Source organism: Dendropsophus ebraccatus, chromosome 4 (genome assembly GCF_027789765.1).
Source record: "Dendropsophus ebraccatus isolate aDenEbr1 chromosome 4, aDenEbr1.pat, whole genome shotgun sequence".
Taxonomy (NCBI): domain Eukaryota; kingdom Metazoa; phylum Chordata; class Amphibia; order Anura; family Hylidae; genus Dendropsophus; species Dendropsophus ebraccatus.
Window position 1 is genome coordinate 136,939,485 of NC_091457.1, and position 22,576 is coordinate 136,962,060.

At 45.2% G+C, this 22,576-nt stretch overlaps 1 protein-coding gene and 2 non-coding genes across 3 annotated transcripts; all 3 read right to left on the reverse strand.

The window, feature by feature from the left end:
• Positions 1-1,891: 1,891 nt before the first annotated feature.
• Positions 1,892-22,548, reverse strand: GNL3 (G protein nucleolar 3). Its single transcript, XM_069967132.1, has 15 exons — positions 22,470-22,548; positions 20,245-20,303; positions 19,003-19,146; positions 18,634-18,756; positions 18,438-18,518; positions 17,875-18,007; positions 17,566-17,669; positions 16,824-16,959; positions 15,757-15,844; positions 15,379-15,553; positions 6,591-6,733; positions 6,374-6,504; positions 5,018-5,178; positions 3,879-3,912; positions 1,892-2,138 (listed from the first exon to the last, which is right to left on the reverse strand). Exons 1-15 carry the CDS (start codon positions 22,480-22,482, stop codon positions 2,047-2,049), a joined length of 1,617 nt encoding a protein of 538 aa, XP_069823233.1. The 5' UTR covers positions 22,483-22,548; the 3' UTR covers positions 1,892-2,046.
• Positions 16,077-16,150, reverse strand: LOC138790435 (small nucleolar RNA SNORD19). The gene has a single exon (XR_011363091.1). It is a non-coding gene; the product is annotated as a small nucleolar RNA SNORD19 (small nucleolar RNA).
• Positions 17,750-17,823, reverse strand: LOC138790436 (small nucleolar RNA SNORD19). The gene has a single exon (XR_011363092.1). It is a non-coding gene; the product is annotated as a small nucleolar RNA SNORD19 (small nucleolar RNA).
• Positions 22,549-22,576: the final 28 nt, after the last annotated feature.

Sequence of the window (22,576 nt, forward strand, 5' to 3'; positions counted from 1 at the left end):
TATGGGAGTGAATGTAGGAGCAGGTCGCTGACAGGTCCTGCTCCTACATTCTGCTCGCTTTAAATGTTCCGCCCGCTCACTGTGCGGGCAGAACATGAAAGCGATCTGTGCATCCCGAGAAGCTGCGCAACCGCAGCTTCTCGGGATGCTTAAAAAGACAGTACACATTTCCCACCGGGATCCCGCGGCACCCTGGTTGGGAAACGCTGCTCTAGGAGCTTGGTCACTGTCAGCTCACTCCTTCAGCCCAGGAGCGCTTGCTGCTACACATATTGCTATAACATACAGAATGTTTATAGTAACACAGTGTCTCCTCCTCCTTGCTTGATGTAAGGGAGACCAGGACTTAGGGCCCTATTCCACCGGACGATTATCGTTCAGATTATCGTAAAATCGTTCAAATCTAAACGATAAACATACGGTTGAAATGCAGTTAACGATTAACGACCGAACGAGAAATCGTTGATCGCTTTATATGACCTGGACCTATTTTTATCGTTGCTCGTTCGCAAAACGTTCGCATTGAATAAGACATCATTCGGTCGTTCACAGTAAATACGAATGCAATAGCAAAAAAAAAACGATCGCAAATACGATCATAAGTAACGATTATCGTTCCATGGAAATGAGTGAACGTTTTCAGGTCTTTCGCACTAGCGGTCGTTTGAGATAGTTAACGATTATGCAAACGATAATCGTCCGGTGGAATAGGGCCCTTTGGCTTCGTTCCCACTGAGCAAAACTAGCGGAATTGTCCGCAGCGGAATGCCGTTAGCCTCCCTCTCATAATGGGAGTCTGGGAGGTGTGCGCTCCTGCTCTGTTCGCACTGAAGAATGTACATGTTCATTCTTCAGCGCGGACAAAGCAGGAGTGCGCCCCTCCCATAGACTCCCATTATGAGAGGGAGGGTAATGGCATTCCGCTAGTTTTGCTCAGTGGGAACGAAGCCTTACTGCTGGAGCTTCTTATTGCATCAACTCATTCCTGCCAAAGGACCAGTTCAGAGTAAAACTGGTGGAATTCAACAACGGAACTCTCCGCTGCGGACTGCCACCAAACTCAGTGTAATACAGACTATGGGAGAACTCGCGTGCATCTCCTCTCTGGAGCGGGGAGAGGGGGCACGTGAGCCCTCCCATAGACAGTCTTTAATACTCTGAGTTTGGTGGGATTCTGTCGCAGAATTCTGTGTTTTACTCTGTGTGAACTGGCCCTAAGACAGTGCTGTTTCTGTTGCTCTTATAAACACTGTGCACAACCTCGTTCTGTTTTGGAGGCCCCTACATATATGTAACTGCTAGTGGCCAGATGAATCTGGGAATGCTTGTGACACGGCTGTAGCCCACGTTCCTGCAGCTACTTCCCTTCCCTCTCTCCCTGCCCCGATGTGATGCCTAAGTAATGTAATGAAGACTCCACAATGAAGAATTGGTCGATTATTGTACATTGTAGTATGGATATCTTGTATATTGTACTAATTGGTCCCATTTTTAAAACTTTGCCTGGTTCCTGTGATCGTCGCCGGTTTCTTCATGTACACTTTGGACGTTCTATGCACCGGAGGCGGGCCCAGCCCCCACAGTGTAATGATATCCCCTCGCTTCGGTGATCCGGTCAGACTTGATTCTGATGGAAAGGAGTCATAGGGGAGCGGATATCATTACACTGGGGGTGCTGGGCCCACCTCCAGTGCGTAGACTGGAGTTTTGAAAAATGGACCACACCACCAGGATCTCGATAATGTAAAAAAAGAAAAATCACTAAGCAAATTGGTACATTTGCTTTAAAAATAAATAGAATTAAATAAATTACTTTACAAATTACAAAATCCACACTGTCCCCATTTCTGGGAGAAGCCTGTGCCCTATTTTATTCAAGAACACACTCAGCTGGGATACAGAATATTTATTACTTGGAGCCGTATCCTCCACATATCACACTACATAATGACAAGAGATTCACAGAATCCACATCACAAAATGCCATTGGATATACAGCGACCACTGACATCCAAGTCTTTTGACAAACTTTAAAACGTCCGACATTTAGTTAAAATCGGCATTAAAGTCGTAATCATCATTCGCTGCTTCGGCTGGTTTATCAAAGCTGATGGACTTCACCGTTTCCTGTTTTGACTCTAAAAGGAATAAAAAATTTTTTTTTTTAATAAAAATCAAATATGGAAGCGGCTTTATCAACAAAGCGCACGCACACACGCACACACACACACACGAGTGGTATATACATAACAAGCAATCTTTTTCTTTCAAATCAACTGCTTTATATCCTTCCAGAAGTGGTATATTCTTTCCAGTCTGACACAGTGCTCTCTGCTGATACATCTGCTCTGGACAGTTCCTGACATGGACAGGAGAGGGTTTTCTATGGGAATTTGCTGCTGCTCTGGAGAGTTCCTGACATGGACAGATGTGGCAGCAGAGAACACTGTGCCAGACTGCAAAGAAAAAAAAAATTCTGCAGGACATACGGCAGCTGATAAGTATGGGAAGACTTCTAATTTGCTTCTATTTAAAAATCTCAAATCTATTTTTCTTTCAAATCAACTGATTTAAAAAAATTAAAGATTTTAGCTGGAGTGCCCCTGTATGGCAGGAGGAGATTTTGCTACAGATTTCCCTCTAAATCTATGACTTAATATGAACCATCATGTAGATGAGATCCATAAAATCATCTACTTGGCTGCCACCAAAATCCAGTGGATTTTACCTGCACTGATCTATGAAAATTCAGTTTCATATTAACATGTAAAAGTTACTAAACAACAAGGACTAGGTAAATGAGGCAATGTCGGCCCCTGTTTCTTTGAGTTCATATTATAGATCCACAGCCACTCTCTAGTCTAATAGACTTTATGCACATAGGGTGAGATTTATCAAACATAGTGTAAAGTGAAACTGGCTCAGTTGCCCCTAGCAACCAATCAGATTCTACTTTTCATTCCACACAGACGCTTTGGAAAATGAAAGGTGGAATCTGATTGGTTGCTAGGGGCAACTGAGCCAGTTTCACTTTACACCATGTATGATAGACCTCCCCCATTGATTTTTTTTAAATACCTACTTTCATGGTTTGTCTTTTCCATGCATTTTTCTTTTTAGAGATCCTCAACCATATCTTATTTCTGATGTACACCGACTATTTGTATACTCCATCTATGTGATGTTTGTCATGTGATTTTATCTTTGTTTCTATGATTACATATATTTACAGTACTCATATTCAATATATTCGATCGTCTTACTTGATGACCTTGACACACTCTTCCTTTGCATGTATATCAATTCATAGCAATTAGAAATGTAATGGAGAAGCTGCTATCTACCTAGAGGACCTTGACATTTCTACATCTCTACCTCTCCCTTTGAGGTATAGGGGTTACAAGGTTAACCTCCTACTACTTTCTATAAATATGGAAACACTGTATGATCACCTTAAATGCTGGCTGGCAACCTTATATACATTAGTATAGGGAAAGTGCCAGTCATCAGTTTATGGGCATTGTAATGCAAACACTGAATATGAACTATAAGTCCAAGCTCAGTTTTCAATCCTATGATACCCTCAAAGATTTAAAAGGACTAAAGCCCTCAGCGCACCAATTCCAACACCATCTCATATATTCATGAGGACATCACTGCAAAGAGCTGCCTCAATATTCATGAGCGGGGAAAGCCAGTGAGCTGAGGGTGGTAGCCCCGACCCCCAGTGTAACAAACCACCAAATCTGCATATTAATTAAAATGAAGACTTGGCGAAAATGGGGCTGTGGATGAAGGAAAGAAAAGCCTTCATTCTCACCACCCCTGGCCCTATGGAAACATTACAGCAGAGTTACAGACCATGGTTTAGTACATACCTGACTGTTCTCCCTCTTCCTCTGGCATCTCAATCTGTGAAGCAATAAGAAAATGTTACATTTCGCTTAACGGGTTTCTTTCTCCTATTAAACCAAACTCTGCAAAACCATTCTTTCTGTAAAAAGCACCATGCACCCTGCTGCTGTGCACCCCTAACCCCTCCAGAATATATTGGCTGCCTCATTCCTATACATGTAATGGGTACAATATGCTGTGGTCAGTGGTAGTGGAAATATTAAAGGGGTTCTCCCACTATCATTCCTCCTCCCATATTTCCAGGACAGGTTAGGAATGTCAGATTGCTGGGTGACCTCCACCAATGGGACTATTAGTCCTATGTACCACATTCCAACGGAATAGCAGTTAGACAGGCACACTGTGCACTATTCAACTCTATGGACCTGACAGACAATTCTCTTGATCTGCAGGAGTCCTCTCAGGGGGAAATCAGACATCAATCACTTATACTGTAGAGGTTGATGAGTTGCTGGTGGGAAAAAAAAATTCTAAATATCAGGTGACCCTGCTGAGATACCTTATCGATGTGTGATGCCGCCTGGTAGAGGAACAAGCTCACTCTACTAATCCTAAGTAGTTAGACCCTTCTGCCATGTTCTAGGAGTTCTTAAAGAGTCTGCCAGCAGTTCTGAGCCCTCAAAACCATTGACTTTGCTATACAAAGGATGGGGATGAAACAGACCCCATTATCTCTAAAATAAACCTCTTACTTTCTTGCTTGTCAACACTCAGCTCTGCCAGTTACATGAATGGTGTATGGATTCAAAGAGAGTCTACTGACTTTTTGCGAATTCAAGTCTACAAGCAGGTATGGAGGGGCCCAGCGCAGCAGAGTACTGCTATCCATTTATCTTATAGACTGATGGGGTGATGGGTGGGGGGTTCAGCACAAGGGCCACTACCCACCAATGAAAACTCCTGACATGTTGCTATGACACATGAAAGTGGTTTTTTTTTCTTCTGTAAAGCATTGGTAACATGAAGGCTCTGCCAACTGGACGCTTGCAATAGTAGTGCCCCGGACATTACTTTCTTTCAGCTGTCCCTGTCCTCTATATGGGGCTCATATGCTGACAGGACCCATTTAATTCTAATAAGGATTGGTAATTTTTTTACGTGCCTCTTCATCTTCACTGATTTTGTTATCCTCTTCCATCTCCTCCTCCTCCAGGTCAGTGGGCTCTTGGTTCTGCTCTTGAATTTCATTCTCATCAAGGATTCCATTGGTTATGTGGGAGTAGTGATAAAGAATACTGCTGGCAGGAGTTGGGTTTCTAATACCTATAGGGAGGGGGGGAGGGGTTACCACAATATAGGTCACCACAATAAATTACCAATAGTAATATAGGTAGGTAGATATATATATATATATATATATATATATATATATATATATATATATATATATATATATATATATATATATATATATACACACACCTATCATATACAGTGGTACCTTGGTTCTCAAACTGCTTGGAAATCAAACTGTATTTTTAGGGAAGGTTTGCTTTGGTTCTCACACACTTCACGCACCCAATCTTGAAGTACTCGGTATCTGAATGTTTTTGCGAGCGTGGATGATGGGTTGCACGTGGTAAGTTTAGTACTGGTGAGGCTTCACATACAGTACAAAACTGCTGGAGTGCATATACAGTACAGTAGTAATACAGTCAGTGCACCACCATCTCCCACCCTGTACAGTACTAAGACTGCTGGAGTGCATATACAGCACAGTAGTAGTACAGTCAGTGCACCACCATCTCCCATCCTATACTGTATAATACTGCTGGAGTGCATATACAGCACAGTAGTAATACAGTCAGTGCACCACCATCTCCCATCCTGTAACGTATAAGACTGCTGGAGTGCATATACAGCATATACAGTACAGTAGTAATACAATCAGTGCACCACCATCTCCCATCCGTTACAGTACTGGGATGGGGGGGACCCTACAGTAAAGGATGAGTGAGGAGTTAGTGACTACTGTACTATAATTGCTGGTTTTGTTGAATGTTTCTTGTGTATAATGTACTGTACAGTACATAGTGCTGTTCTGTGCCGTAGTGATTAAACTGGGCACTTTTCAATGTAATAGATAAGTAATCTAGGTAATTATTGGGTGCTGGAACCAGTTATACACATTTACATTATTTCCTATGGGAAAACACTGCTCGGTTCTCAAACTGCCTTCCGGAACCAATTAAGCTTGAGAACCGAGGTACCACTGTGTGTTTGTGTGTACACATGTGTATATCAATATAAATAGATAGATAGAGATATATATATATATATCTATATCTATATCTATATCTCTATATATCTATATCTCTCTCTCTCTCTCTCTCTATATATAATATATATATATATATATATATATATATATATATATATCTATATATATCTATATATATCTATATATATCTATATACACACATAAACAAATATATATATATTTTTTACACATACACACCTTTGATATTTTTTTTGTTTTCCTCCTCAATGATTTTACAGTTTACACCTTTCTTCATTGCAGATGTTTGCTTTCCATCAATGTGAGAGTTGAACGATGAAGGTGGCTCAGTGTAATAGCAAAGTTTGGCTCTGTGGAAACACAAGTATTTTATGGTCAGGCGGTGCACCCCCCACTGGCATTTCTCTGGATGAGTAATACCTTATTTTCATCTCACCCCATCATATCATTCAGGAAGCCTCTTGCTGCTGCCTCCATGTTAGCCACCCCTTTTTTCTTTAATAGTCCTCTTTTATTAGCAAAATGATCTAGGAATTCTAGAGGATTTCTGTAGTCTGGAATATTGTAGCGCAACATAACCTGCAAAAACAAAGAAAGTAAGCCAAAAGAATTGGGAAACAGCAAGTCATTCTATTAGGAAATATGGATGTCTCTGTTTGCTTGTTAAAGGAGAAGTCCGGCCAAAAATGTTTTTTATATGTTATTACTTATGGAAAGTTATACAATTTTCTAATGTACATTAATTATGGGAAATGCTCATATACTGCCATTTCCCTTAATTTAGTGTATCAAGAAGTGTTAGAATTCTCTCAGAACCAGTGACGTCACGACGAAGGGTGTAATTCCTACGGAGTGTCCAGCAGGGGGCGCTCTCTATATAGAAGTCAATGAGTACCATTGACTTCTATATATATAGTGCGCCCCTGCTGGACACTCCATAGGAATTACAGTGTATGTAATGTAATGTTATGCACTGTACTTTTGTGACTTCATGAATACATTTATGGAATACTTTGGGGAGCAAGTGCCCGCGCCGCCGCCACCACCGCTCACCGCAAGCTGCTTTTCATACCCCCCGCCGCTACCCCTCCTCCTTCCGGCTTCAAACTTACTATTTGCGCCGCTGACTCCCGCACGCCCGCCCCGTTCCTCACGCTATCTGTCCGCCGCTCTCTGCTCTTGCATGCCTGCCCCCACCCCGGCCGGCGCTTCCTGGTGTCCCCGGCCGGGGTGGGGGCGGGCTGACGCGGCCGGCATGCAAGAGCAGAGAGCGGCGGCTAGATAGTGTGAGGAACGGGGCGTGCGAACAAGCGGGCGGGTGGGAGTTTCTGTCAGCGGCCGGCCGGATAGTGAGGAGCGGCGCGGGCGGCGGGGAATCAGCGGCGCGATAGTAAGTTTGAAGCCGGGAGGAGGAGGGGGAGCGGCGGGGGGGCATGAAAAGCAGTGCGGTGGCGGCGGCGTGGGCGGTGATAGGGATAGCAAAAGGTACTACTCCCCCATTATCTGCAGATAATGGGGGAGTAGTACTTTGTATATGTTCCCAGCACCGAGCAGGGAGGGGGGGGGAGGTAGATGGCACCTCTCTCCCTCCCTGCTCGGTGCCCAGCAAATGTATTCATTGAATACATTTATGGGATACTTTGGGGAGCAAGGACACTTGCTCCCCAAAGTATTCCATAAATGTATTCATGAAGTCACAAAAGTACAGTGCATTACATTACATTACATACACTAATTCCTATGGAGTGTCCAGCAGGGGCGCACTATATATAGAAGTCAATGGTACTCATTGACTTCTATATAGAGAGCGCCCCCTGCTGGACACTCCATGGGAATTACACCCTTCGTCGTGACGTCACTAGTTCTGAGAGAATTCTAACACTTCCTGATACAATAAATTAAGGGAAATAGCAGTATATGAGCATTTCCCATAATTAATAATTAATAATTAATTAGAAAATTGTATAACTTTCCATAAGTAATAACATAAAAAAATAATTTTGGCCGGACTTCTCCTTTAAAGCGACTCTGTATCCATCAACCCACCACTATAGTACAATAGTACTATAATCCGGTCGTGTTTTTAAAAATGTGCCCGATGCCTTGTTAGAGCAAAAGAACAATCTTTTATGTGTAATCTGATTTTATTGACAACCACACAGCATACAGTAAATACAAAACCAGCAAACATTGGTATAGGGCGACCTGCAAGTCGCATGGTGTCATTCATTTTACATATATATAAAAGAGTAAGAGAAAGATCAACCAAATGTTAACATTTCTAAACATAAGCACCACCAACGCGGTAGCGCCGCTGCAACCAAATAATACTTTCAATAAAAGTGATGCAAAATTTAGGAAGAAAAAAGAGGAGGCAGAAAAAGAGAGAGAAAGAAAAGATCAGGAAAGAGGCGAGGGGACAGACGGAGGACAGCCGCCAGAACCCTGCGTAACCACCAGTAGAGAACTATTATAGCCGGAGATTCCCACCATCAACGCACAAGAGCAGGGAAGGCCTCAGAGTCCATGAACAAACGCCATGGAAACCACACCTTGTCAAATTTATCAGACTGCTCATGAACCTCTGCTATCAACTCTTCCATTCTACCCAATTCCCGTAGCTCACTCAGCCATTCTGCTATCGAGGGTATGACGGGTGTTTTCCAATGTCGGGGGATGACCATTCTAGCTGCAGTTAGAAAATGTCTCAAAATTCCTTTAACTGTAGCGAGAGAACCTGGGATCTGCGAGAGCAGGGTCAGTTGTGGGGAGTTGACGACAGTCTTTCCAGAATAAGCATTATAGATAACAATGATCTTGTCCCAAAAATCTCGGATACCCGGGCAGGCCCACCATATATGCAGCATGTCACCGGTCTCAGTAAGACAGCGCCAGCACCTGTCGGACACCTCAGGGAACATAAGGTGCAAGGAGACCGGGCAGTAATACCACCGTGAAAGGATTTTGTAATTCTTCTCCTTAGCTTTAGCAGCCATGGACATGCCATGAGTAAGCTCACAGGTTTTCTGGAGAGACTGACCGTCCCAAGGAACACCCAAGTCGCGTTCCCATTTATCAAAGAAAGGAGCTCTGTCAGGATTAGCCATAGTAACCAAAATCTGATACAGCACGGATATGCAATGCAGGATAGGAGAGGCGGAATTAGCCAAGTTGTCAAAATCCGTGAGTGTGGGGGTGTATGAACCCCTGGGAAAAAGAGCCTGTACGAATGAGGCTAACTGCCCATATTCCAGCCAGGACAGCAGACGCTCCGGAGACTGAGCCTGAAGGGTCACCAGAGAGGAGATAGCTCCACCAGTCATACAGTCTCGAATTCTAGGGCAAGCGGACCTTTCCCACAAAAGGAATCTATGCGTCTGCAGGCCCGGCTGGAATGAAGGGTTTTGTAGTATCGGGGAGAGCGGTCCCGGAACCACTGACAATCTGTGTTTTGTTACCCACTTATCCCAAATGCACAACACATGCGGAGCAAAAAATGACAGGCCTGCCAGGGACCGACGGTCCCCCAAAGTGATCCAGGGCAAGAGAGAGGGCGCAATCGGGCAGATCGAGAAGTCCAAGTCCACCCACCTCTTGGAGCCCCTGTAATGTACCCAATCCAGGACTCCGCGCAAGACAGCTGCCTCATGATAGAGACGTAGATCAGGCAAACCCATGCCACCCGTAAACCGGGATTGAGTAAGAGTGGAGTATGCAATCCTGGGTTTGTTGTTTCCCCAGATAAATTTGGAAATAGCCCTGCGCAGAGTCCTGAAGAAGGCCACCGGGACCACGATAGGAACAGTTTGGAAAACATACAGTAGCTTGGGAAGAATATCCATCTTCACAATGGCCATCCTTCCAAACCACGAGGTCGGCTTCAGGAAGTAGGATGTCATATCTGAGAGGACCCTGCTCAGCATGGGCGTATAGTTCAGATCAAAAAGGGAACTCAGGGCCGGCGGGAGCTTAATTCCCAAGTAAACAATAAAATCTGTGTGCCACTGAAAAGGGAAAGAAGCTCTAACCGTATCAAACACAGCTTGGGGGATGGAGATATTAAGCCCCTCAGTTTTAGTCAAGTTCACCTTAAAATTACTGAGGTCACCAAATTTCTGGAACTCCTGCAGAATAGAGGGGAGAGACGTAGTAGGGGATGAAATATAGAGCAGGAGATCGTCCGCATACAATGCAAGCTTGTGGTGGTCCTGCCCAATCACAACACCCCGGATCGTAGGATTATGCCTGAGGGCTACTGCCAAATGTTCCATTGATAGAATGTAAAGCATGGGAGACAAGGGACAACCTTGACGTGTACCGTTGTGAATCTCAAACGAGCTAGATAATAAACCATTAGCCCGCACTCGAGCCGAGGGAGCAGAGTACAACGCCATGATTCTGTCCACTAAAAGCGGGCCGAGTCCCACTCCCCGCAGGACCAGCCGCAGGAATCCCCAATGTACCCTATCAAAAGCCTTCTCTGCATCGATGGAAAGTAGGCACAAAGGGGACCCCGTACGGCGGGCCCAAGACATCAAAGTGAGAGTCCTTAGCGTATTGTCCCTTGCCTCCCTGCCCGGAACAAATCCCACCTGGTCGGCATGGATGAGGCGGGGGATGTAAAGACTTAAACGATTGGCCAGCATCTTGGAGTAAAGTTTGAGATCACAGTTAATGAGTGAAATGGGACGGTAATTTTTACAATATTTAGGATCCTGGCCCGGCTTGGGCAGAACCACCACATGTGCCTCCAATGACTGGCGGGGGAATGGGCATGCTGCTGAAATACTATTAAAGCACCTAGTCATAAGTGGCAGTAACAGATCTCGAAATGTTTTGAAGAAGCAAACGGTGAAGCCGTCCGGTCCCGGACTTTTTCCACCCTTCGCATCAGTGATGGCTCCTCTGAGCTCACTTTCAGAGAAAGGAGATTCCAAGTCTTCGACCACCTCTGCAGACATACTAGGCAGCTTCGTGTCTGACAGGTATGCAGATATCCTAGCCTCCAAGTCCTTTGCCGGCATCTCTGAGTAGCGCCCTTTAATGTTATACAGAGATGAGAAATAGGAGCGAAAGAGATCAGATATCTCTCTGGGATTGTGTATGGCAGTACCAGTGTGGTCAAGGAGGCTAGGAATGTGTGTGACCTGTGTCCTTGGGTGAATCAGTCTAGCCAGCGTCTTACCACTCTTATTGGCATGTTCGTAAAGAAAGCTGCGATAGCGCTCCCGCTGAGAGGAGGAAGACTTGTTGAGGAGGTCCTTCAATTGTTCCCTAGCAAGCGTCAATGCCGTCAGTGCTTCATCGGTAGCATTTTGTTTATGTGCCCTAGATAAAGCCTCTACTTTGCCAGCCAGTTTAACAATTTTAGCACCTTTGTCCTTTTTGATCCGAGCCCCCTGCTGAATCAAGGTTCCCCTGACAACACACTTCAGGGCCTCCCATTGCATTGGTAGGGCAGTGTCATCATCAGCGTGATCATGAATGAAATCAGTTATGGTCTGAGTAACAGCCGCTCTACACACCACATCCCGGAGGAGCGATTCATTCAATCTCCACGACCATTCCCTAGGCACGATCCCCGGCAAAGACAATGACAAAAATATGGGAGAATGATCGGACCACAAGGCAGTGCCTATTGAAGCCGTGGGGTTAAACGTTAAGGCATACTGAGCGACAAAAAACATATCCAGTCTGCCATAAGTACGGTGAGCATCTGAATAATGTGTGAAGTCCTTATCCTTAGGATGAAGGATGCGCCAGACATCCACCAAGCTATGGAGACCGAGGACCGATCGTGCAATCGCATAATCAGAGCGTGGCACCGCTGTTTTGCCGGAGGAGGTGTCCAAGGAAGGGTCCATCACCAAGTTGAAATCCCCTCCCAAAATCAACACGCCCTCTATAAATGTAGAGGCCGTTCGGAGAATAGCCCTCAGGGTACTGCCCTGACGGGAATTAGGGAGGTAAATATTTCCAACAGTATAAATCCGTGCTTGGATCTCTATCTTAATGAAAGCATATCTCCCCTTAGGACACGTCAGAGAATCAAGCAATTTATGTGACAAGGTTTTGTGCAGTGCTATGGAGACTCCTTTAGATTTGGCGTCAGAATTAGTACCATGTGTCCACACATTGTAGTAATTGAGCCGCATCTGAGGAGCATGGGCAGTCTGAAAGTGGGTCTCCTGTAGTAGCAGAATGTGTACCTTCTGTCTGTGCATGGAGTAGAGGATCTGAGACCGTTTCTGCGGGACATTCAATCCCCTAACATTAATGGAAGCAAGTCTGACGTCCGCCCCCGCCATGTCCCCACCACCCCCCGCCCCAGAGGGGGAAAAGAAGAAGAAAGGTAGAAAAAGAATATGAGGGAGCAGAGAAAAGAAGAAAAGAAAAAGATGACAAAGAGAATATGTCTAGGAAAAAAGAGCAAGACCGAACCAGCAGCCAGAAAAAGGGGGTTATCAAGAGAGACAACCTCCGATTCCAGGTAGTTCTACACTACCAGGACAGACCCAACTGGGTACAGCAACGCGTCAAGCGTCTAGTTTAGAGAGGGACGGACTGACAGATGAAGGTCTGTAAGCCCGTAACAGAACACCAGAATGTAAACTAAGTATATACCATAAATGCACTCAACAACTATATGTGATATGCTAGATGAAGAAACACCCCACAAACAAATACCTGAGCAAGCTCCCCAAGAGCCCCAACCCCCCACCCCCAGAACCCGCACACATAGAAACCGGCATAACTATACAGCCATGTTATTATAACCAAATAAGCAGTAAGTCTGACGCATTATTAGGAAACAGGAAAAGATACAACCCGCGTCAGTGAGGCACCGCAAAAGAACCAGACGCCATGGCCACTATCCTCCAAAGCGTCCTCAGTCCCCGGAAGCCGCCAAGTCAACAGGGCGAGATGACCTGTTCAGTGTTATCGGCGGGACCGGATCCCAATCCGGCAGAGTCATCTGCGGCAGATCCAGTGCAACCAAGAAGGCAGGCAAATCCTCAGGCGTGTGTAACTCAAATCTTCTCCCGCCTCTACGGACAACCAGCTGGAAAGGAAACCCCCAAGAGTATTGAATTTCACGCTCTCTTAGCAGTTCCAGCAGGGGTTTTAGGGCCCGTCTTTGTGTTAGAGTAGCTCTGGAGAGATCCTGAAGAAAAATCAATTGGGCCCCATCAAAATCCACGAAGTCCATGTTGCGCACCGCTCTCATAATTTCCTCTTTCACTCTGTAGTGATGGAGCCTGCAAATGACATCTCGTGGGCGATTGACATTAGTAGAAACAGGACCCAGAGTGCGGTGAGCTCTGTCAATCTCAAACTCTGCCCCCGGCGGCCGCTTAAGGATAGATGCGAACAAGTCCTGTAGGGACGGGACAAGATCAGCGGCTCCAGTTGCTTCAGGAAGTCCTCTAATGCGAATGTTATTCCGCCTACCGCGGTTCTCCACGTCCTCATGAAGCCTATAAAGATGACGTATTTGCCTCTCCTGAATAGCAAGGGTAGCCTGGACATCATCCACTGTGGTGGTCAAGGAAACCTGGTCAGCAGCAATATCCGAAACTTTTGCCTCCAAGGCATGCACGTCAGACTTGAGAGAAGTAAGCTCTTGCTTATAAGAGGTTTCCAGGCGTTCCACAAATTTTTCCATGTCCGAGCGTGTGGGCAGCATTTTCATATATTCTTTCCAATCCCACTCTGTGCCATCCTGTACGGGGTTAACTGATGCAGCAGAGCTAGGATGGTGCGGCTCGCTGCCTCTAGTGGAGGCGAAGGGAAGTGCAGCAGGGGACAGGGAAGACATGGTGGCTGCCAGGATAGGACCTGATGTGGAGGCACAGTCTATGTCCCTATAGGAAGCAGGGTTTATGGCCACCTCTGCTGTCCTCTGTCCAGAACAAGGGGACACCACTGCACTAAGGCTGGGACCAGGAATCACTGCTGGGAGAGAATGAGGCTCCAGGAGTGCAGCAGCCACAATGTAGGGACCAGGAGACACTGCCTCTGTCACGTCCCTGAGACAGGAGCCCGTCAGCAGCGCACCCGTGCGGGGGAGGCAGCTGAGCACCGCTTCTCCGAGGTGGGGGCCAGGAGGCACTGTGTCAGCAGTGACGAGCGGTCGGCTCCGGTGAGCTGTGGAAGCCGCGTCTGAGGGCCGGGAGGTGAGCCTGGCTGTGCCCTGTGTCTGTCTGTTGCCGGGGCTCGGGGGGGCCAGAGCGGGGGCTGTCGGGGCCGGGGCTCTCACCGCTATGTCCGCCGTCACCGGGGGGGCACCTCACACCGGCGGGGGTGTACTGCAGTTCCGGCACGGACGGATCCGCGGCTGCTGCTGCTGCGGCGGCGGCCGCTCTCGTTACTCTAGAGCCGGGGAGTGTGGAGGCTTCAGGCCTTGCAGGTAGGCCGCGACCGGCGGGAGAAAAGAACCGGTCCAGGCTACCCCGGGCGGGCCGGGGCTTAGGTATAAGTGTGCCTGCCTTGGTCCTCCTACGGCCACCGACCATTTGGGGTGAAGCTCGGTAATCTTGGGGTGCTTAATAAGCTGTCTGGTGCTCTGAGGTGGGAGCCCACAGAAGATGCGTGCTCACTCCTCCATAGTCAGGCCACGCCCCCAAGAACAATCTTTTAAACTTGCAGCACTGTGTCATACGGGCATGGCCTAGAATGTCTGTGCCGCCTCTTTCTTCCCCACCCTCCTCATCATTAGGAACGCCCCCAGGCAGGAAGTCTATTCATTGCTCATTTAAACAGTGCACCTGTGTCGCTATGGCCTGTGTGCACTGTTTAGACAGTTGATGAATAGAAATCCTGCCTGGGGGTATTCCTAGGCATGATGAAGAAGGAAGAAAGGAGAAGCATCGCAGACCTGGGGCACAGACACTCTAGGCCAAGAAAGTATGACAGAGTGCCGCAAGTTAAAAAGATTTTTTTTGCTCTAACCAGCGGTTTGGTGGGGTAGGTTGGTAGATAGAGAGTCTCTTAAAAGCGCCCTGGTCATTAGAGACAAAAAACTCTCGAAATGTTGCAGAGACACGTCAGATCGGTTTTGTTAGAGAGAAGAGCATAGCTGGGTGCTTCACTCCCCAGCTTACTGCAGGAGACAAGCTCCAATATAAGTTTGTAGAGACAGAAAAGGCAGAAAGCTGGGGAGAGAAAATATAAAAACGACAAACAGGTTTCAGAGAACTAACCCGAAAAGGTTGACCACCTACCTGCTGTTTATCACAGTGCTCTAAAATCTTACTGGAACTGTCCACAAGATTCTTTTCATCAATTGGAGACGTACTTCTCATGATGACGGTCGCAGGTGGGTTATCAGGAGACACGACTAGGCCGGGACTGTCTATTATCTTGATTTGCTCATCAATCTTCACGTCTTGTTTTATCCTATAGACACAATGAGAGTGTCGCACCAGTATTTAAGAGCGTAAACCAGAAATAGCACAGACTAAACATAAGAATCAGAGTTGGATTGAACGGACGCTCCATGAGAATGTCAGCTCCAGTAACTCATCATGCAACGGACTACCATCACCAGCATGTCAGCGGCCGTAGAATACTCCTCTAATATAATGACACAGGCTTCTTACCTGGTTGTTCCTCTTAAGGCTGATACATTGCAGACTTTGTATTGTTTTAGTGTGTTTATTAAACTGCTTTTCCCTGCATTTGAAAATCCTAAAGGAAGGGGAAAAAAGAAAAAAAAAAATAAGATTTGCATAGGCAAAATAAAACCTAAGCAAATACTAGAGCAGCGGTAGGGAACCTTGGCTCTCCAGCTGTTGCAAAACTACAACTCCTATCATGCCTCGACTGGCCATAGCTAAAGCTTTGGCTGTCCATGCATGATGGGAGTTATAGTTTTGCAACAGCTGGAGAGCCAGGGTTTACTACCCTTGTCCTAGAGGATGTGATAACGGAGATCAGAGTTGGATCTGACAGTCATCAGAAGCATCAGACTGTTAAGTGTTCTCCTCATATCTCCACCATTCACGTGTTCAGGGTACTTTGTATAAGACGCAAAAATGTAGACCGGTATGTTCGACATCTGTCTGGCAGAATAACAAGTTATAAAGTTAAAGAAGTAGTCTGGGCAAATTGATTTATTTTTTTTTTATGTGCTGGGAGGGGGAGGATAAAAGTAATAACATGCTCTTACCTCCCCGTTGGTGGCCGTGTACCACCAACTCCAGTTCCCAGTTGCTTCCTGGTCTGAGCTGGACGCAGGTTGTGACGTGTGCTGTCCGCTCAGCCAGTCAGTGGCCGAGGCAGGACCCTGTTACGGCCACTGACTGGCTAAGCGGACCGCACACGTCACGGATCCCCGCTCAGACAAAGAAGCAGCTGGGCACCAAAGTGGCGGTACACGGCCTCCAACGGGGGAGGTAAGAACACATTAAAATCTATGCCAAAATCCAGACCAAATCCAGTAACATTATACCTAACAAGTGTATATGAGTGTGTCAGAAATCCAGATGACAAGAAATAAAGTTTGCACAAAGATTTCAATCTGTAATGCAGTGAGGAAAAAAATATATATTTTTTTTAGTATCCTCCTAATTCTTGACGATGGCACAGCAAAATACACATCTGAAGCACAAACCCGAAGGCCTATGGGTGAACATACCCATTATACAGTTTAACCAGGAACTCTTACCTATCAGGCCGACTTTAATAGCGTCAGATGAGGGGCACAAACTGTGAAGAACTCTTAGTAGTGAATCTGCTCCATAGCACACAGTCCCTTTACTTATGTCAATGCGGTTAGGATCCCTCTTTCTGCCAGGACTTGGCTTCAGCATCGCGAGAAAAGGAAACATAGGTTATTAGACAATTGCAAAATTGTTCAGATGATTGATTTCTGTTCTTTTCTTGGTAACACGCACCGATTTCAGAGTTGGATCTTGTGCTCATCAAAGAGTCAGAACAGATGCTCATCACACAGTGCATATTACTGTAAGCAAATATAACCTACAATAATGGGATCATGCATGCTGCTGCCGCTTAAAGGGGCACTGTCAAAAGGTTTTAATCTGCGTGTGTAGAGTGCAAACAATCAGGAGAACAAGCCTGAAGAAGGTCACACACAGTCCATGCCACATGACCTAGATAGACAGTCCATGCCACATGACCTAGATGGACACCCAATGCAAGTCTATGGGGCCTATGGGGGAGATGAGGCCATTTCCAGCTTCCCCCCACCTCTGGCTGACAGAGGGGACCAGGGAACCCTTGATCTAAAGGTACATGCAGGTCCCAGAGGTCACACCTATATCTAGAGATGTGGATGTATTACAGTGGTCCCAGATGGTTACAACCCTTTAAGCTGCTAATATAGATGACACTGACTTGCTGTGTTTATTATTGTATGATCTCTGCCTCTTCTAGAACATACTCACCAAACTCCTTTCATGCACTTGTGTTGAACACTTGAAGGCAATGGTTGGAAGTTCATTGCTAAGAAACTGGAGCCACTTTTCAATATTATCTTTTGGTATTAAATCTAAAAAATTTAAAAAAATTAAAAAGTTGCATTTATTGGCAGGTAGCATTTACATGGGATCACAGTGTTTTTTGCTGGACAGATATACGAGATCAGAGTTGGATCTGAAAGTCTTCACTATGAAATAAGACCTCATGAATTTTCCTCATCTCTCGGCATCTGTCGACAACAGGCGGCCACAACATGGGGTTTATAGAACATTTACCTATTTTGTTAAGCACAAGTAGGAGTTTTTTATTGGGAGCCTGAAGCACGGCCCGTTCTGCCTGCACGCATCGGCTGCCAAGAGGGTCTCTGGCGTCCAAAACCTCTAAGATTACGTCAGCTGCCTCAATCACCTGTAGACAAAACAGATATATGTCTGCATTAAAATTGTGTATAGACTTGGTGTGCTATACAAGTCGTGCTCGTGCCCTAAGGGATTTAAAGAAGCCGGCAGCTCAGAGGAGCAGGCAGAGATCACTTATGGAATTGTGATCCAATGGCTGAAGTGCAAAATTTGACCTTTCTCGGAAAAGGGTTAAAAGTAAACAGGACAAATGGCACTAGTAACCAAAGGATCACGAAAGACCAACTGCTTAGAGGGGATTAAAAGTTATCCCGTAACTGCAGGCCCAACGTTTGGACCCCCACTGATCACAAGTAGTGAGGTCCCTTGTCCCTAGAGTGTTGCAATGGCTGTTCACACAGCTCCCGATCCACTGACACTCTCTATGGAACTTCCAGGTCCACAGCTTAACAATTCCCAGTGTTTCTTCATATCCATACCTTGTTGACTTCTCTGCACAGAGCACTGGTCGGGTTCTTAGGAGCTGGTTTCTTAGGTTTAGTTTCAACTTTTTTTTTCTCCTTAAAGTAAAAGAAACCAAATGATAGAAGATATGAGAGCTTTCCTACAAACACATGCTAAGATTTAAGTGAACCACCAAGTGTTCTAGGTAGATATTATTATATGTGCAGTTACCTTTGCTTCCTCTTTTTGCTTCGTAGGTTTCTCTTTTTTCTCCTTTTTCTCTTTTTCTAGTTGTCTTTTCTTGGCAACTTCCTTCTGTCTTTCAAGTTTTTGTTGTTGCTTTAACTCCTCTCTCTTGAACAAAAAGAGGGTACAAGTTATATAGTGATCCACAGCCTAATCCATCCATATGGAAGTATATTCACACAGGGCAGATTTGCTGCAGAATATTCTGTGATTGTCCCATCCTTCTGAATGAGGCTTGAAGAAATCCAGGTGTACACCACAGCAAATGGCATTTGGGTGAACTAAACAGATTTTCAGTTGCGAACATTTCCTATCTAAATGTAACAGTAGGGAAATAAAATAAAAAATACTAACCCTTTGTTTTCTTTGCTCAGCTTCCCGCAAAATATCCTCCTTGAAGGGGGCATCGTTGGGAATACTGATGTCTCTCTTCTTCGGCTTCCTGTTTAGACCCTTTTTCTTTGCTTCTTTTCGGACTTTCCTCTTGTGTTCTCTGACCTTAGAAGAGAAGAATCGCAGTTAACATACAGATAGCAGTCTAAAAGAAATACCAACTCCTTTATTTCCAAATAGCTGTATGTTTTATTGTGTGGGAGGAAACCCACATAAACATGAGGAGAACATACAATCTCCATGCAGATTTTGGGTGGGATTTGAATCCAGGACCCCAGTGCTGAGGGGCGACATTGCCAGTCACTGCAATTCCTTCTGTACATCCTCTGTAGGTTTTGGGCTTACAAACACAATACTGACAATATACAGCTGTGTGACAGCGGCTTAAGGCGATTTTAATAGATTCTATTTTCCCCATTACAATATGCTATGAGACTGACTTATGGTATATTCCCAAACAGCCCCTTTTAACACCTTAAATGTCACTTTTCAGAAATAAATTAGTATCAGTAGTTCCAAGCGATTTTAAGAAACTCTGTAATAGAAACCCTTTTGCTTAATAAAACCTCTGTGCTCACAAAAGCTGCTTTCCTACTCCCCCCCCCCTCATTTCAGAAGAAGCAGGATTTCTGTGTCAATTATGCTCTATGGAGAGGGGAGGGTTTGAGGGGGGCGAGTGAGCAAAGAGAGGAGAAAAGGCAGCCTTGCAAAACACTACATACTGCAATTTTCTCTCATTAAAGGGGTACTCCGGGCTAGGGGTATCTTTACTGTATGGCGGGGAGGGGGTGGATATAGACGCTGCCGTCCACTTGCCGCTTCCAGGTTTGAGCTGCTGCTTGAGATGTGGCGTCTGAAGGCAGCTTAGCCATTCAGTGGCTGAGGCGGAACTCCGCTACAATCGCTGAATGGCTGACCTTTCTGACCTGCGAATCCAGCGTTTTATGTGGCCAGACAGTCTCCAAACTGTACAGCTGCTTCTCCGCTATCCCTGCTCACTCATCCCATAATTGTGTGTGGGGGGGGGGGGGGGAGAAACAGCTTTTTGAGTACAGAAAGTGACTTTTTGCCTAATAAAACCTATTACAGAGTTTCTTAAAATCGCTTGTACTATTGATTACTGGGGATAAAAAAAATAAAAAAAAGAAAGTTACACTTTAAAATCCTAAAACAATGAATGAATTGTATCTTGTCAAGACCTACCTTTTTCTGGATTTTAAACCGTTTGCTGCATGACATGCGCTTACTAGCCTTCTTTAGCTCTGGGGGGAAAAATAAAGAAAATGACATTCTGTCCTGACAAAACAGAAAGCTACCAACGTAAGAACCACATCATCCAATGGACATGTAGGTAGGATCTCATTGCATAACAGGTTGTGGACATAGAAAAATAAGGTCTCATGGAATATAGCAAATTTTTTGAATAAAAAGTGTTTTCATTATGCCAAACTAGTAAAACTTACAAAAAGATCTATATAAATTTGGTATTGATGTTATTATAACGCATCCCCCTACCCATAAAATATAGAAGTCATAAGAACCCCAAAATGGTGCCAGGAAAAAGTACAAAAATACAAGCCCTCAAATGTCCATATCGAGGAACAAATAAGCTCTAGGTCTTAGGCTAGATTCACACCTCCGCTGCGGTTTACAGCATTTGTCGCATGGTCCATTTGGGGCCAAAATCGGTTCAAGAAGAAAAACTCCAGAGATCCTATGGACTTTGTTGGGGTCCATCAGGTTTCTGTCTGGGGTTCGCTTATTTGGCAACATTTAAGCGGACAAAAAAAAAAAAATTACTGCTTGCAGGTTTTCAAAGTAAATGAAACTTGTGGCGGAGCTTCCCAAAGTGTGAACCTAGCCTTAGGGCACTATCAGACCAGGCGATTTTTCGTTCTCTCTGATTAATGATAAAGGATTGCTGACAGACGCTTTTGCTCACGACCTAAAATCATTCACCGTAATACGTGGAACGATAGTCGTTCGGTATGAACATAATAAAGAACTAATGATGCGTACATACAACGAAAGATCGGCCAACGATTAGCGATGATTTTATGGTCAGCTGAAAAGATGCGATGAACTAAGTTTGACTCATGACGATTTTTCGCACAATAATCTTTCCATGTAAAAGGGCCCTTAGTATGAGATGATGGAAAAAAAAAAAAAAAAAAAAAAAAAAAAAAAAAAAGCTGTACACGTTTCCTTATGGCACTCTGGTGACACCTAGTGGTGAAATTTAGTCATGGCAGGTAATATTGTCTTCAGCCTTATGACAGTTCATTTGCAGGTGTTCTTGTAAGCTTCATGTTCCATAACTTCCTTCAAAGTTTTTTTTTTTACCCTATTCCTAATTTTAGGTATAAGTGTGAGTTGTGTGTTGATTTAGTGGCTCTGAGGATAAAAGTAGGGCAGTAATTAAACAGTCCCCGTCACGTCAGAAATCATCCAGACACGTTATAAAGACGTGGCAAAAGTTTAGATCTATCCGGATCTCAGTGGCAAGAAAGACTAGGTACCAAATTGATCACACAACAGGACACCCTTCCGAACCCCAGCAGGATTGTAGGCCGCTTCTTAAACGAGTGGTGCACAAAATTGCCGGAAGCGTCACAGCTTGGTGTTTTAGGTGTATTATAATGCAAGCCTATGCCGCTTCCAGGTGCTCTGTACACCCCTCACTTTAAGGGGGTGAAGCTGGTTTCTTATTCACAGGATTTTTTTTTTCTTTTTTAGGCCAATTTTCTTACAGGAAATTTACCTGTAAGTGAAGTGCCCTGATGGGAATGGGGTTAGAAATCTCCAAATGTATCCAACAGTTGGCAAAAAAATGGGAATTAAAGTGAAAACATGACATTTTGATTCAAATGTAAAAAAAAAAAAAAAAACTCATTTAACCCATTGAAAACAACTTCATTATTCAAATCAGGAAAAAAATGCCCGTCTGCCAACACTGATGCCAGTTTTTTCTATCCAGAAGCACTTTGTATTCGCTTCAGGGGATGACCATAGACTGCTATCGATTTGAAAGGTGTCCTGCTCCTATACCTGCAGCTCCCTGTAACCCTGCGGGGGTCTCTCCGCTCTCTGACAGGACAGCTAGAGCCTCATTGGCCACTTCAGGACACTATTCCCACCGCATCAGTCATGGTAGCGGCCAATAGCTGCCCTGGCATGATGGGGATTGTAGTCTCCAATTACTGACTAGCCAGAGATAGAGAAGACCTGCTCTATGTGACAGCCAGGGGATGATGAGAGTTATAGTCCTGGCAGATACAGTAACCGCATGGCTATCAGGACATGATGGGACTTATGGTTCTCCCACAGGCTGGGGGTCACTGCTATAGACTGACTGATGGAAGGTTATGGTGGATCAGTGGACTCCTGATCGGTGCCCTCTCCCTTACACGCACGGGCCCCTCACTTACTGGGACGCTTCATGGCTTCGATCTGGTCTCTGCGACACCACGTGTGAAAAGACCCAGCGCACAGCCGACCATCTACGTCACATCCGGCTCAACCCGAGCCCCGCCCC